The sequence below is a fragment of the Euprymna scolopes genome, chromosome 30 (genome assembly GCF_053919585.1).
Source record: "Euprymna scolopes isolate OS-2025 chromosome 30, ASM5391958v1, whole genome shotgun sequence".
In the NCBI taxonomy this organism is placed as follows: domain Eukaryota; kingdom Metazoa; phylum Mollusca; class Cephalopoda; order Sepiida; family Sepiolidae; genus Euprymna; species Euprymna scolopes.
This window is the reverse complement of record NC_136511.1, coordinates 17,065,840-17,077,752: the sequence shown is the minus strand read 5'-3', so window position 1 is coordinate 17,077,752 and position 11,913 is coordinate 17,065,840. Positions and strand designations below refer to the sequence as shown.

Sequence of the window (11,913 nt, the reverse complement as noted above, 5' to 3'; positions counted from 1 at the left end):
TTTTAGACTGACCCAATTAAGTAATAATTCGCCAAAAAGATGATAGACGATTAATTATTTGATAACGTATAATTAGGTCGAAATATCGGTAGTGTTGTCTTTTTAGACATGTATCAGCCATGCAAGGCTGGAAGGGTTAAAATATAAAATTAATAAAAATATAAAATATCTAAGCAGCTAAGAAATCTGGCAGGAAAAAAAAGTTTATAGGTGAAAAAAAAAAAAAAGAAAAAAAAAAAAAAGAAAATATTCCTTAAGGGTGTGAGTTTTATATTGAAAAGTTAATTTAATTTGAATAAAATATGCATTAAATGCGCTTGAAAGCCAAATCACAACATAATATTAGGAAAATAAAAAATTTCAAACAAGTAAAATATTTGTTTATATATATATATATATATATATATATATATATATAAATAATGAGAGTTCAATAGAAACGTTGTTTTAATTTGAATTTAAAAAATATGCATCAAGTGCGCTTGAAAGTCAAATCACAACGTAATATTAGGAAAATAAACAAATATTTTACTTGTTTGAAATTTATCACAATATATTTCGGAGGTATACTCCGTCTTCAGTATGTTTCTTTTTTTTCTTCCTTGCCATGTTGTAAATTTGGGGAGAGAAAAGTCTGTTTATAAAGAGCCGCGTGTTGTATCTCAGCAGTTGCATTTTGAAATGTTGGAACAGTGCGTAGAGAGATTAACGTCAAGGGTGTGAGTTCTGCCATAAAAACGTTGATTTAATTTGAATAAAATAAAATACTCATCAAGTGCGTTTGAAAGCCAAATCACAACGTAATATTAGGAAAATAAACAAATATTTTACTTGTTTGAAAATTATCACAAATATATTTTGGATTTTGTCCAACACACGGCTCTTTACAAACTTTCTTTTCCTCAACTTTACAATATGGCAAGAAAGAAAAGAATGAAAACAACATACTGAGGATGGAGTTTAGTTCCGAAATATATTTATGTTATAAATTTCAAACAAGTAAAATATTTGTTTATTTTCCTAATATTATGTTGTGATTTGGCTTTCAAGCGCACTTGATGCATATTTTATTTTATTCAAATAGATATTGTTAAAAACAATTGAAAGCTGTTTAGTAACACCTTTTTTTTACTTTTCAATTTTTTTAAGGTATTACAATATTATTTCAGCATGGATCACTCTCTGCATGAGTATCCTAAACATTAATACAAATAATACTTATATCAATAAGTGAAAGGCTCATTTCTACCGGAAATGAAATGGAGGACAATCCCGCAGTTACGAAAAATATTTTTATCTAATTTAATACTTTTATAATTCGCAATATTAAATTATTTTAATAACATGCAAACATTCCTTGACTTTAAAAATAGAATTTCTAAAAATTTCAATTAAATTGGTAATGTAGAAATATGGTTCTATCGACTTTGAACGAACCAAGAATAAGAAAACAACATACTGAGGATGGAGTTTAGTTCCGAAATATATTTAAATTATAAATTTCAAACAAGTAAAATATTTGGGGTTTTTTCCCTAATATTGCGTTGTGATTTGGCTTTCAAGCGCACTTGATGCATATTTTATTTTATTCAAATTTAGATATCTATTAAAATAATTAGTGTTTGTTCATTATTGAAAGTGAAATTCCAAAATCGAAATATTAAATTTCAAGTAAAACCAATGGTATCTACTTGATGTATATTTTATGTAAAAAGAATTTGGTTTTATGGCAAACGAATCGCAAATTGTAATAAAAATCCTAATCCTGGGCAAGACTAGCTCATCTTGGTGGTAATTTTTTTTTTTTTTTTTTTACAAGGTCACCACTTATCAAGGCCCGGAAGCCACTCAGGGATAATGGTTATTGCATGTACAGTATGTTGTACGTTAGTGTTGAGATTTCATAAAGTGTCTACTTAAGGGGGCGGTTCATCAGGAATTTGTTTACGTTGGATTTGAAGACATCCAAGTTGTAGTCAGGTGGGAAACAGGCAGACGGAACAGAGTTTCACTGGCGTGCTGTTCTAAGAAAGAAGCTGTGTTCATGGAATCTACGTTTTGATTTAGGCACAGATAGAGAGTGGGGAACATTTTTGACAGTGGCTTCAGTGGTTGTGCATCTCTTCCAAGAATCCAGATTGCGGGGAAATATCTTCCCTGCGTTGGAGATTCAGAAAGTGAATCTCCGCAGAAAACGAAAAACGACAATTGTGGACGGAAAAGTTGGTATCAGTGAAACCCATTATTTCACACCGAGGTGTCGAGATTTAGAAAGGAAACTAAGATTCTGTTAGAGAATGAGAGACAAAAACAAAAAAAACTCACAAAGTTTGATAACTAAAATTCTTTAGAGCAAAAGAAAAAAAGAAACTAAAAATTTCAGAGAAAGAGGGAGAGAATAGAATTTCAGGAGAAAGAAAAAAGGGAAAAAGATTCAGAAACAAAAAAAAAAATGGTAAGAGAGTAAAGGAGGAAGTGGTAATCTCACTTAGAAGGGGGAGAAACTGTGAATTCATAAAATCATTGGTTTTAGTAGATGAGAGATTCACTTCAGCTTTGGGTTGACAGCCCCAAAAAAAGCTGGAGATCCCCGAAAGAGCAAAATGGAAAGAGATCCTACTACAATCTAACCAAGATATACATCCATGCTCTGAATTTGAAGAATCTGAAAGTTTCGAAATCCCCAAGCACGAGAAAGCTAATTGAACTTTAGTTTTAAGCCAAAAACCCTGCATCCAGAAACATTAGTTTGATCTCCTTAAATTTGAGAGAAAACCTCATCTTTTTTTATACTTATGATCCATTTTTATTTCTTATATTAATTGCTCCACTTAACTGTGTAGAGCTTTTATGATAGATTTGCTTGAATATTTAAATCTTTACCAGCTTCATTCATTCATATATATATATATATATATATATATATATATAAATAAAATATTACACACACACACACAGGGTGGCCCAAAAGTAGGTTTACAGTTATTAAACTACCTTTTATATGGTTGAAGTTACTTGCTAATTATGTTAACAGGTATAACGAATTTCCCGCTGTTCTCGTGTTGAATTTCAAATAAATATTTAAACTATTTGAAGTTTTTCAAATAACCTAAGTTAAAGAATTTAAAATATTAAATAACTGTAAACCTACTCTTGGGCCACCCTGTATATAAGAGGGAGAGAAATAAAAAGGAACAAATCGAGTTATGTGTGCAACGTTTTGTCTTTATTTCAAGACTTCCTCTGAATGACAATAATAAAGATGAAACGTTGATGAACACAAAACTTGGTTTGTTCCTTTTTATTTCTTTTTTTTATTTCGCTTATTTTGTCCGAATACTATTTCCATTATTCTCATCATATATATTATTTTTATATATATATATATATATATATATGAATGATGTGTCCAAAAAGTCTTTGAAGGGTTGGAAATTTTTGTCATTTTTTACCATAAAATTTTTTTTTTCTCCATTTCAGATATTTTACAGATAATATTTTGAAAATTAATTATGGACAAATACAGCATTGAACAATGTACGTAAGTTGTGAAATTGTTTTACCAAAATCAGGAGTCAATTGTTTTTAGTCAAGGAGCTTATTGACAGTATTTTCAGGTAATTTTTCTCGTGGGAATATCGTAAAGTCTGTTAACGAACCTCAAACCCTGCAAGAATTAAAGGAAAACATCAAGAACAAAATAACGGAGTTAAATCGCAATCCAGAGATTCTGCAATGTCATGAATAATGGTTTGGAAAGAGCACAATTATGCGAAGCTAAAACTAGGAACATTTAAAAGACATTTTTCATAAATAAAGATTATTTAAAAAAAAAAAAAATTTCTAAATGTCTTCAATTGTGTTAAAATTACAAAAAGATATCAAAATTGAAGAATCTATTTAAATTCAAAACCCTCCAGTGACTTTTTGGACACCGTGTGTGTGTGTGTGTGAGAGTGCATATATATATATATATATATATATATATATATATATATATATTTACTATAATTAAATATCTACAGACACTAGTGTTTTATTCTTTCAGGAATCTTCAATGCAGGGTGCTATGATCAACACCAGTCGATAGATTTGAACCCGGCGACACAAGTCATCTCTGGCTTGATCTGGCTACCATTAACTGCGTGGAACAACGTTGAATTTAAACATTTTATTTTTAAATGTTTTTTATGTCAGTCAGGGTGATCTAATCATTATATGATGATCTATGCATAAAAGCTAAATTGACTGACTTAATTTAACTAGAAGTGCTCAACGATAAGAAATGAGTTTCTTAAGGGGCTGACATAATTATTTATCATAATTAAATACCTACAGACACTACATTATATATACACACACACTAGTACTAACACTTTGCTAAAACCTTTATGAACATAAAGTGAAATTTAATAGCTTCAAATACAGAAGAGAAATGTAACTGAAGAATCATGTTCACAAATGTTCAAATTGATGACCATTACTGTTCAGACAACGGTGATAATTGAAGTGAGTACATTTTTTTTAAAAAAAATTTCCTGTATATTGTAAATTACAAATGCAAAAAAAAAAAACAAAAAAAAAAAAAAAAAAAAAGACACAAAAATCAGGATTTGAACAAGTTTTTATTAACTTTCATTTGTTGCGAACCCTGATGACATCACCAGATTGTTACAATGGTGATTTGGATTTCTTTATGTATAAAAACAAAAAGGGGGCCATGGATACAAATTTACAAAATTAATTTTAAACTGAAAAAAAGTAAGGGGGAGGGGTAAGGTTAGAGAAACAATTTTCTTTACAAATTAACAGAAAAGAAAAAGTGTGCGTGAGTTTTTATGTGAGAAAAAAAAAATGTATTTTTTTTTTTTGTTACAAAATGTTAATTTTTTTTTCACTTATGTGCAAATACATCATAAGAATTAAAACTATTAAAAAGTTTTAAAATTTAAAAAATAACTTCAACTCTTATGTATCCACAAGATTTGTACATGTACATCCAATTTTTTAAAATACCCCAAAACCAAAAAAAAAAAATAAATAAAACAAAACCAAAAAAAACTAATATAATAATCTTAGTAATTGAAAAAACACCCCCCCCCAAAAAAAAACTAATTGGTTTGATATTAAAAAATTTAAACAGCAACAAAGTTTTTTCTTTCCTTCCACAATTTGGAACAAACACCAATTTTCTGAAAAAGAAAAAAGAAACTTCATTTTAATATTAAATTTATAATTGCGAATTTTAAAGAAAAGATCTGAACAGATTAAAAAAATGGATTTTACTGGAACCGGGTTTATTACAAGTTATGATTCTTGTCCAAAATTCTCCCTATATTAAAAAATTAAAAAATAAAACAATGAAAAAAATGTGTGACAAAAGAGAATATTGTAAATTGATCATAGTTTTTAACTTAGAAAATCAAATTTTATGACTAACAGAAAAGCGACCATGTCCGATATTTTGAAAACAATTTAAAAATACAATGGGAGATAATTCAAACTTGCAAAATTTTTATTGTAATGCCTACAATCTCAAATGTTTAATGAATTTGTTTATATAAATAAAACTACTTCTCCAATTTGTGGTTTTTGGAATATGATATTTTCATTTCGTCACAGATGTGTACATCAAAGAATATTAATTTTTTTTTTTATAAATGGGTGAATTCTGCACATCTACCAAAAAAAAATAAAAAATAAAAAAAATAAAAATAAAAATAAATAAATAAATTAAAATAATGGTGATGTTAGCAACACAGATTAAAAGAGGAATTGGTGAGCAGAGTTTTGTTGAAGAAATTGAATCTCTTATTACTTGTCACGGGAAAGAGAATCCATATCCCCCCCTTCGTGAAATCTCGCTGGCGATACTTGAAGCCTTCATAGGGAAATCGGTTACAGAGATGAAAATCCGCTTTCCCGAAAAAACTTTCAACAGACAACTTTGGTAGAAAAAAAAATAGTCTTGCAGAAAACAACTGACACTACACGATCACAGATGTATGCACCATAGACCCGACATCTTGAAAAATGTTTTTTTTTTTTTTTTTTTTTCCATACTAACAATCTCTCACCAAGGTCAGAAAAGCCACTTGAGGATAAGAGTTAAGGAGTTTGTTAGTTTGATAAAAAAACACCTTGAGAGGAATATGATGGGTGAGAGGATTTGATTATTTTAGAAAATAATGAAAAAAATTTGTTAACATTAGACTTAAAAACAACCATGTTGTAGTCATCTGGAAAGTAGCCTTGAGGGATTGTGTTCCACAGATGGTTTGGTAGTTTTGTTATAGAGCATATCAACCTTTTTTTGGGGTTATTTAATGCAGTATCCTGTCATTTTGTAACAAGTTTTTTTATGCTTCAAGTTTTTTATATCTTCAAATATTTATTCATGGTGTTTAGTTTGGTGGTTTTGTTTTATGGCAGATCAACCCACTTCAGATTATTTAATGCCAAATCCAATAATTTTCATAGTGGAAAACTTTTTGACTTTGCAGAACGTGATAGAGATCTGCAAAAAGACAGGAACAAATAGTATCAATGCATTTTAGGTCAGGGAGTGTATATCTTCGGACAGCCTGATCTGATAGCACCATCCACAGATGGGAAGTTCTTGAAAAGAGACTTTGTTCATGAAAATAAATTCTGGGATTAATTTTATAATATAACTCATTTTCACACTTCACATTAATTGTCCGCGGACTAATTCAGGGATACTTGTTAACAGAATTCACAAGTAATACACTTGGTTACTAAATGTATTGATTTAGAACCGTTAAACTTTTACGAAACCATTAACAGCCAATTATCCAAGTTGGTTAATCATAAAACTCAATAGCGAACCTCCAATATTTAGCAACTGAGTTTGTAAACACTCACAAAACCATCAGCCATCAACATTTGGGAGCACTTTTTTGATTTCCATGTGTCTGACGCACTCATGAAATAAAAGTTTCACATTGCAGAATGTTTTCAAAAATGTGACTATGATGGACGATAAATTTGTCACCCTACAGAAAACACTACAGCTTTATTTTAAAACTTATTGAAAAAAAAAAAAAAAAAAAAAAAATCATTTCAGGTAACTTGATTATGTAGTAGAGCTGACATTGACTCAATGTAACCACCTTCAGCTTCAATCACTGCCTAAATATGAGTCCGGAACTGGGAGCATGCCTTTTCCACAAGTGCTGGTGGGAGCTTGGTGAATACTCGGTGGATGGCGGTTATTGTGGGAGGTCATGTTGGTGATGTTCTCGATATATGACTAAATGAAGTAGTCCAGCAGGTTCAGGTCGGGGGAGGAGAAGGGGGTGCCAGTGAGAGAAGGGTACAAAGTTGTAGCATTCCTTCTGAAGTCAAATCTGGGTCTCTTTGAACTTGTGTGCTGGTGCAGAGTCCTGTTTCCACACCCAGGGTCTGCCAGCAGCCACCCAATTGCACTTAATTACCACACTCTTCAGCACATCCAGGTACACTTTGGTGTTGACTTTCAAGCGGACTTCGAAGATATGAGGTGGCATGATGTGGCCTTCACTTTAAAACGCACCAAAGATCATAACCGTTGAACCATCCGGATTTGCATTTTGAGGATGCTGCCAATGGTCCTGTTGTCATAACTTGGATCGGTAGAGAGCACGAGTTTTACAGTGGCGCATCTCAGATCTTGCTTGTTGAACATGGTCACTTTCAGACATGATAGAAGGCTTATAACGCTTTCGGGATTTGTACACAACTAACCAACTAGTGGACGGTCTCCAACAAAAAAAAGAAAACCATCAAACAGAAATGGAATCATAATATCTTTCCAAGGGCGACAATTTTATCGTTCCATCCGGTATATATGTAAGCAAAAAACATGATCGGCTGGGATGGGTGGGTTAACTTACCTTGCATTTGACAGCAACAGTGTAAGAAGAACACCAGTAATGAATTCCAAGATCGCAGGAATTATGGTGTGGGGGTTTGTAATAAAGAGTGTTGGAACTTTTGCATACTGACAAGGCCTGTTAGTGATAGAAAAGGAACGAAAGGCAGAAGTTAGCAGCCAAAAAGGAAGTGAAAAAGCAATTAAGGAAAAAAAAAAAAAAAAAAAAAGTTTACTGGAAATAATTAACTTTTAAGATGTTTCAAGATAAAACTAACATGCTAAGGGTTAGTCGGTGCATAAAACAAAACATGCTTAAAACCCCCTCCTCCTCAATCATAAACATAAATTGTTTCTTGCCTATAATTCCCCATATTAAAAAAAAAAAAACAAATTTGTATGCTGTACCTACCTACAATATAACCAAAATACTTCAAAAATCATAAATTGATCAGTTTAAAAAAAAAAAAAAAAAAAAAATTTTTTTAGGAGTAACTGAAAAGAAACCGTCTTCTCCCCACCATTTTTAAACCCCAAGAAACAAGGGTCGATAAATATAGTAAGTATGAATCGAATTATGTTGTAATGCCTATGAATTCTCATTTATCATTTAAAAATAATGTTCTTTATATAAACTTCCGGGACCTGTAGAAATTCCACAGTGGACTCTTAAATTGGGATTGGTATATATAAAAAGGAACTATAAGTGAATAAAAAATATTTCCACAAATATATAAATAGTTATTTTTATAATACAAACACTAATGTTTAATGCTTATGCAATTATCAGTGTAGGAAATAATTACTGCTGTTAAATTCGAACCCAATCAAAGTTACCCTCGACTTTGTAAGCTAGCACCTTATTGACAATATATAAATGCCAGAAAATAAGGTACATGTGCCATGTTGGTGGGTATTTCTAGTAGACAGTTAAAAGAATATTCAACTGAAATTCAGAATATTGCATATATATATATATATTAGCAAAAAGTGATTTAATTTGAGAAATTATTTTATTAAACCAGATTTGCTAATAAATGCCTTAAAGGGATGTAACTATTCGACAAGACCAAATTATTATCATTCAGTTAATATTAAAAACGGGGTTCTTTGTTATAGCAAAAACTTGAAAATTAAAATATTGAATTTCCAGTGAAACCAATTGTATCTATCGAACTGCCATGTCACAGTAATTAACATATCCAAAAATTACAAAAAAACGATAAGAAAATTAATTATTAATGAAAGGTTTTCAAAGAAAAAAGCTCAAGTGAGTTTTGCAAATAAAAAAAAATAAAATAAAAAAATAAAAGCCAAGAGTTTTGATTGTACCTATCTACAATGCCTTCCCACAAGACAGAGTTAGACACCAGGGTTGTTTTTTAACGTGAAGAAAAGGTACAAAAAAAATTGTCTCAGTTGTGAAGGACTGCTCCTCCATCGAAAGAGAACAAAAAAAAAAAAAAATGGAAGTGCAGCATCTGAAGAACAGATGCTACACTTTGATCTTGGCCAAAAGAGTTCTAATTGTAACAAGAGAAATATTTTCTGAAAACTGAAAGTTTTTGGCCAATTTAGCAAAACTAAATTTTTACTAATTGTCTTCAATAACTTTATTAATAATTAATTTTCTAACTTATTTTTTGTATTTTTTTTTATATCTACATCACTGTGAGATGGCAATTCAGTAGATACCATTGGTTTCACTTGAAGTTCAATATTTCAATTTCTAAATTACACTCCATTAGCAAAAAAAAAAAAAAAAAAAAAAAAAAAAAAAAAAGAGGGGGGAGGGTAACTGATGAATACGGAGTTACTTCCCCTTGTTTCACTTTTAAGAAGGATGCAATCCTTTGTTTATTTCAATCATGCAAAGTATCATTGAAAGTCGAAATAATCCGACAGCCAACAATAGAAAGGGAAAAGCTAGAATTTGATAAAATTAGACTGATTAAAATTTCTTGCCAAACAAAACTTTAGTCTTGTTTAATATTAGGTCTACTATAGTAAGAAAACGTTATTAGTATTATATCTGTTAATTTAATGCCTCCTGTCTCTAATAAAGCAAGATTTGAGCCGAGTTCTATTTTACAATCGTCGATTTCTTACTTTACAGATTACCTCTGATAAAACCTTACTACTTCCCAGGCTTTATCCTAAAAGGCCGACGCAACAGTTGATCATAACATTTAGTTTCAGGTTTTCTTTCTCCATTCTAGATCATGCTGTTGGATTTTATCTTAACCTTGTTTAATGTTATGTCTATTATAGTAACAAAACGTTAGTAGTATGCCCATGTTAATTTAATGTTATTTTAAATGTTAATTTAATGCACTAATTCTCTAAAATTAATCGAGGATTCAAGCCAAGCAAGGGTTTTTTTTTTAAAGTTAAAATCATTGCTTTCTTACCTCGCAGATTTCCTTTTCCGAAACCTTTTCAAGCAAGAATCGAATTATCTCCTTTCCATACTTGCTTACAATTTTCTTACACTGGAAAAAAAGAAAAAAATACAAGTTAGAATTACTTCATACAACAAACATACTGAGTAGGTGTTTGTGCAATTTGTGAGACACAACCTTGACGATGACAAGGACTGTTGCTGTCAGGTCAACATATTTCTATTCTAGAAGGTCCTTTGATTCTTGTCCAGAATTCCCTCTTGTTTTTTTGCATTTTCACCTCAAAACAAGGCACAGTGCCACTTTGATGTACAGGCCTACTATCTGGGATATATGATTGGTTTTACGGCATATCAACCTATGTGGTCATTTAATGCCAGAGTCTTTTTTTTTCAGATACATTAATAGTTATAAGTTTTATGTACGTACCTGGTGTTCAGTGTCTATGTTTATATAGTTAGATAAGGTATTGGTTTTTTTTTTTGGTTTTTTAAAATTTTGTTGAGTAACCCTGTTATCTTCAAATATTTGGAAAGGGTAGTTGGGTCTACATGAGTGAATATGTCCTTTACAGTTGTCTTCGCATCTTGTTTATATGTGATTTACTGTGTATGGTTTCTGGCAGGATGTGCAAAGTGGGGCTTCTTTTTTGAGTAGGTCGGCGTGTGTTATAGAGGTATGACCTATTCGGAGTCTTGTTATTATAACTTCCTCCTTTCTGGTCATTCTTTTGTTTAGTTTCTGTTTTCATATGTTTTCTTTGATTTAGTATAGCTTATTTCTAGTACAGGAGTTCCACGACTTTTGCCATGTGTTTCTAATATATTTGTTAATGGTTTGTTTTAGATCGGTATGGGGTTAGGGTTAGGGTTAGGGTTAAATTTAGTGTTGCTTTTGCTGCTTTGTCAGCTCTATCATTATCCTTTATGTTGATATGACTGCGTATCCAACAAAAGAGAATGTTTTTATCGTTAGGAATATCATCAAATCTATTTAGGGTTTTGGTGATTATTGGGTTCGTTGGTTTCCTGTTTTCCAGTGTTTCGAGTACTGATTTGGCATCTGAGCAGATAATGAATTGTTTATCTTTAGAAGATTCTATAAGATCGAGTGTCATACCAATGGCTGATACTTCAGCACTGTAGATCGATGCTTTGTCTGGTAATCTTTTGATTAGGATTGTTTTATTGTGTATGGCTGCACATCCAACATTATCTCCATCCTTTGAACCGTCTGTATAAATTGTTGAGTGTTTGGAATACTTATCTTTAATTAGAATTTTTCTTGATATATGATTGAATTGGTTTTTGTTTTAGGATACTTAATTAGGTCTGATATTATTTTTGGTTGTTTTGTCAGCCAGGGAGGATATTTAAGTTTTATAGATCCGTGTATTGTTGCAATGTCTATTTGGGATTTATTTATGGATTCTTCCATACGTAGGCTAAATGGTTTTATAGCATTTTCTTTTCTATCAAAAAGGTTTTTGTATTGGGGGTGGAAGACATTTATAGGATTAGTTGGACATGAAGCCAATTTTGTATAATATTGTAGTCTTAGTTTTTCTCTTCTAAGTGACAATGAGGGCTCATCTGTTTCCACTGGGGAGGAGGGGAAGGCTCCTAGACCCAATTTTAG

General features: G+C 31.0%; 1 protein-coding gene across 2 annotated transcripts in view; it reads right to left on the bottom strand.

The window, feature by feature from the left end:
- Positions 1 to 4,606: 4,606 nt before the first annotated feature.
- LOC145254675 (prosaposin-like) overlaps positions 4,607 to 11,913 on the bottom strand; it is a 113,494-nt gene continuing 106,187 nt past the window's right edge. The window contains exons 25-27 of one of the 2 annotated variants that reach the window (XM_080113320.1): positions 10,285 to 10,365; positions 7,896 to 8,012; positions 4,607 to 5,192 (exon numbers count right to left, since the gene is read on the bottom strand). In XM_080113320.1, the coding sequence (XP_079969446.1) occupies positions 5,136 to 5,192; positions 7,896 to 8,012; positions 10,285 to 10,365 (255 nt within the window). In that variant the 3' untranslated portion in view covers positions 4,607 to 5,135. The remainder of the gene's footprint in view (positions 5,193 to 7,895; positions 8,013 to 10,284; positions 10,366 to 11,913) is intronic. The other variant, XM_080113321.1, reaches the window with a different exon arrangement.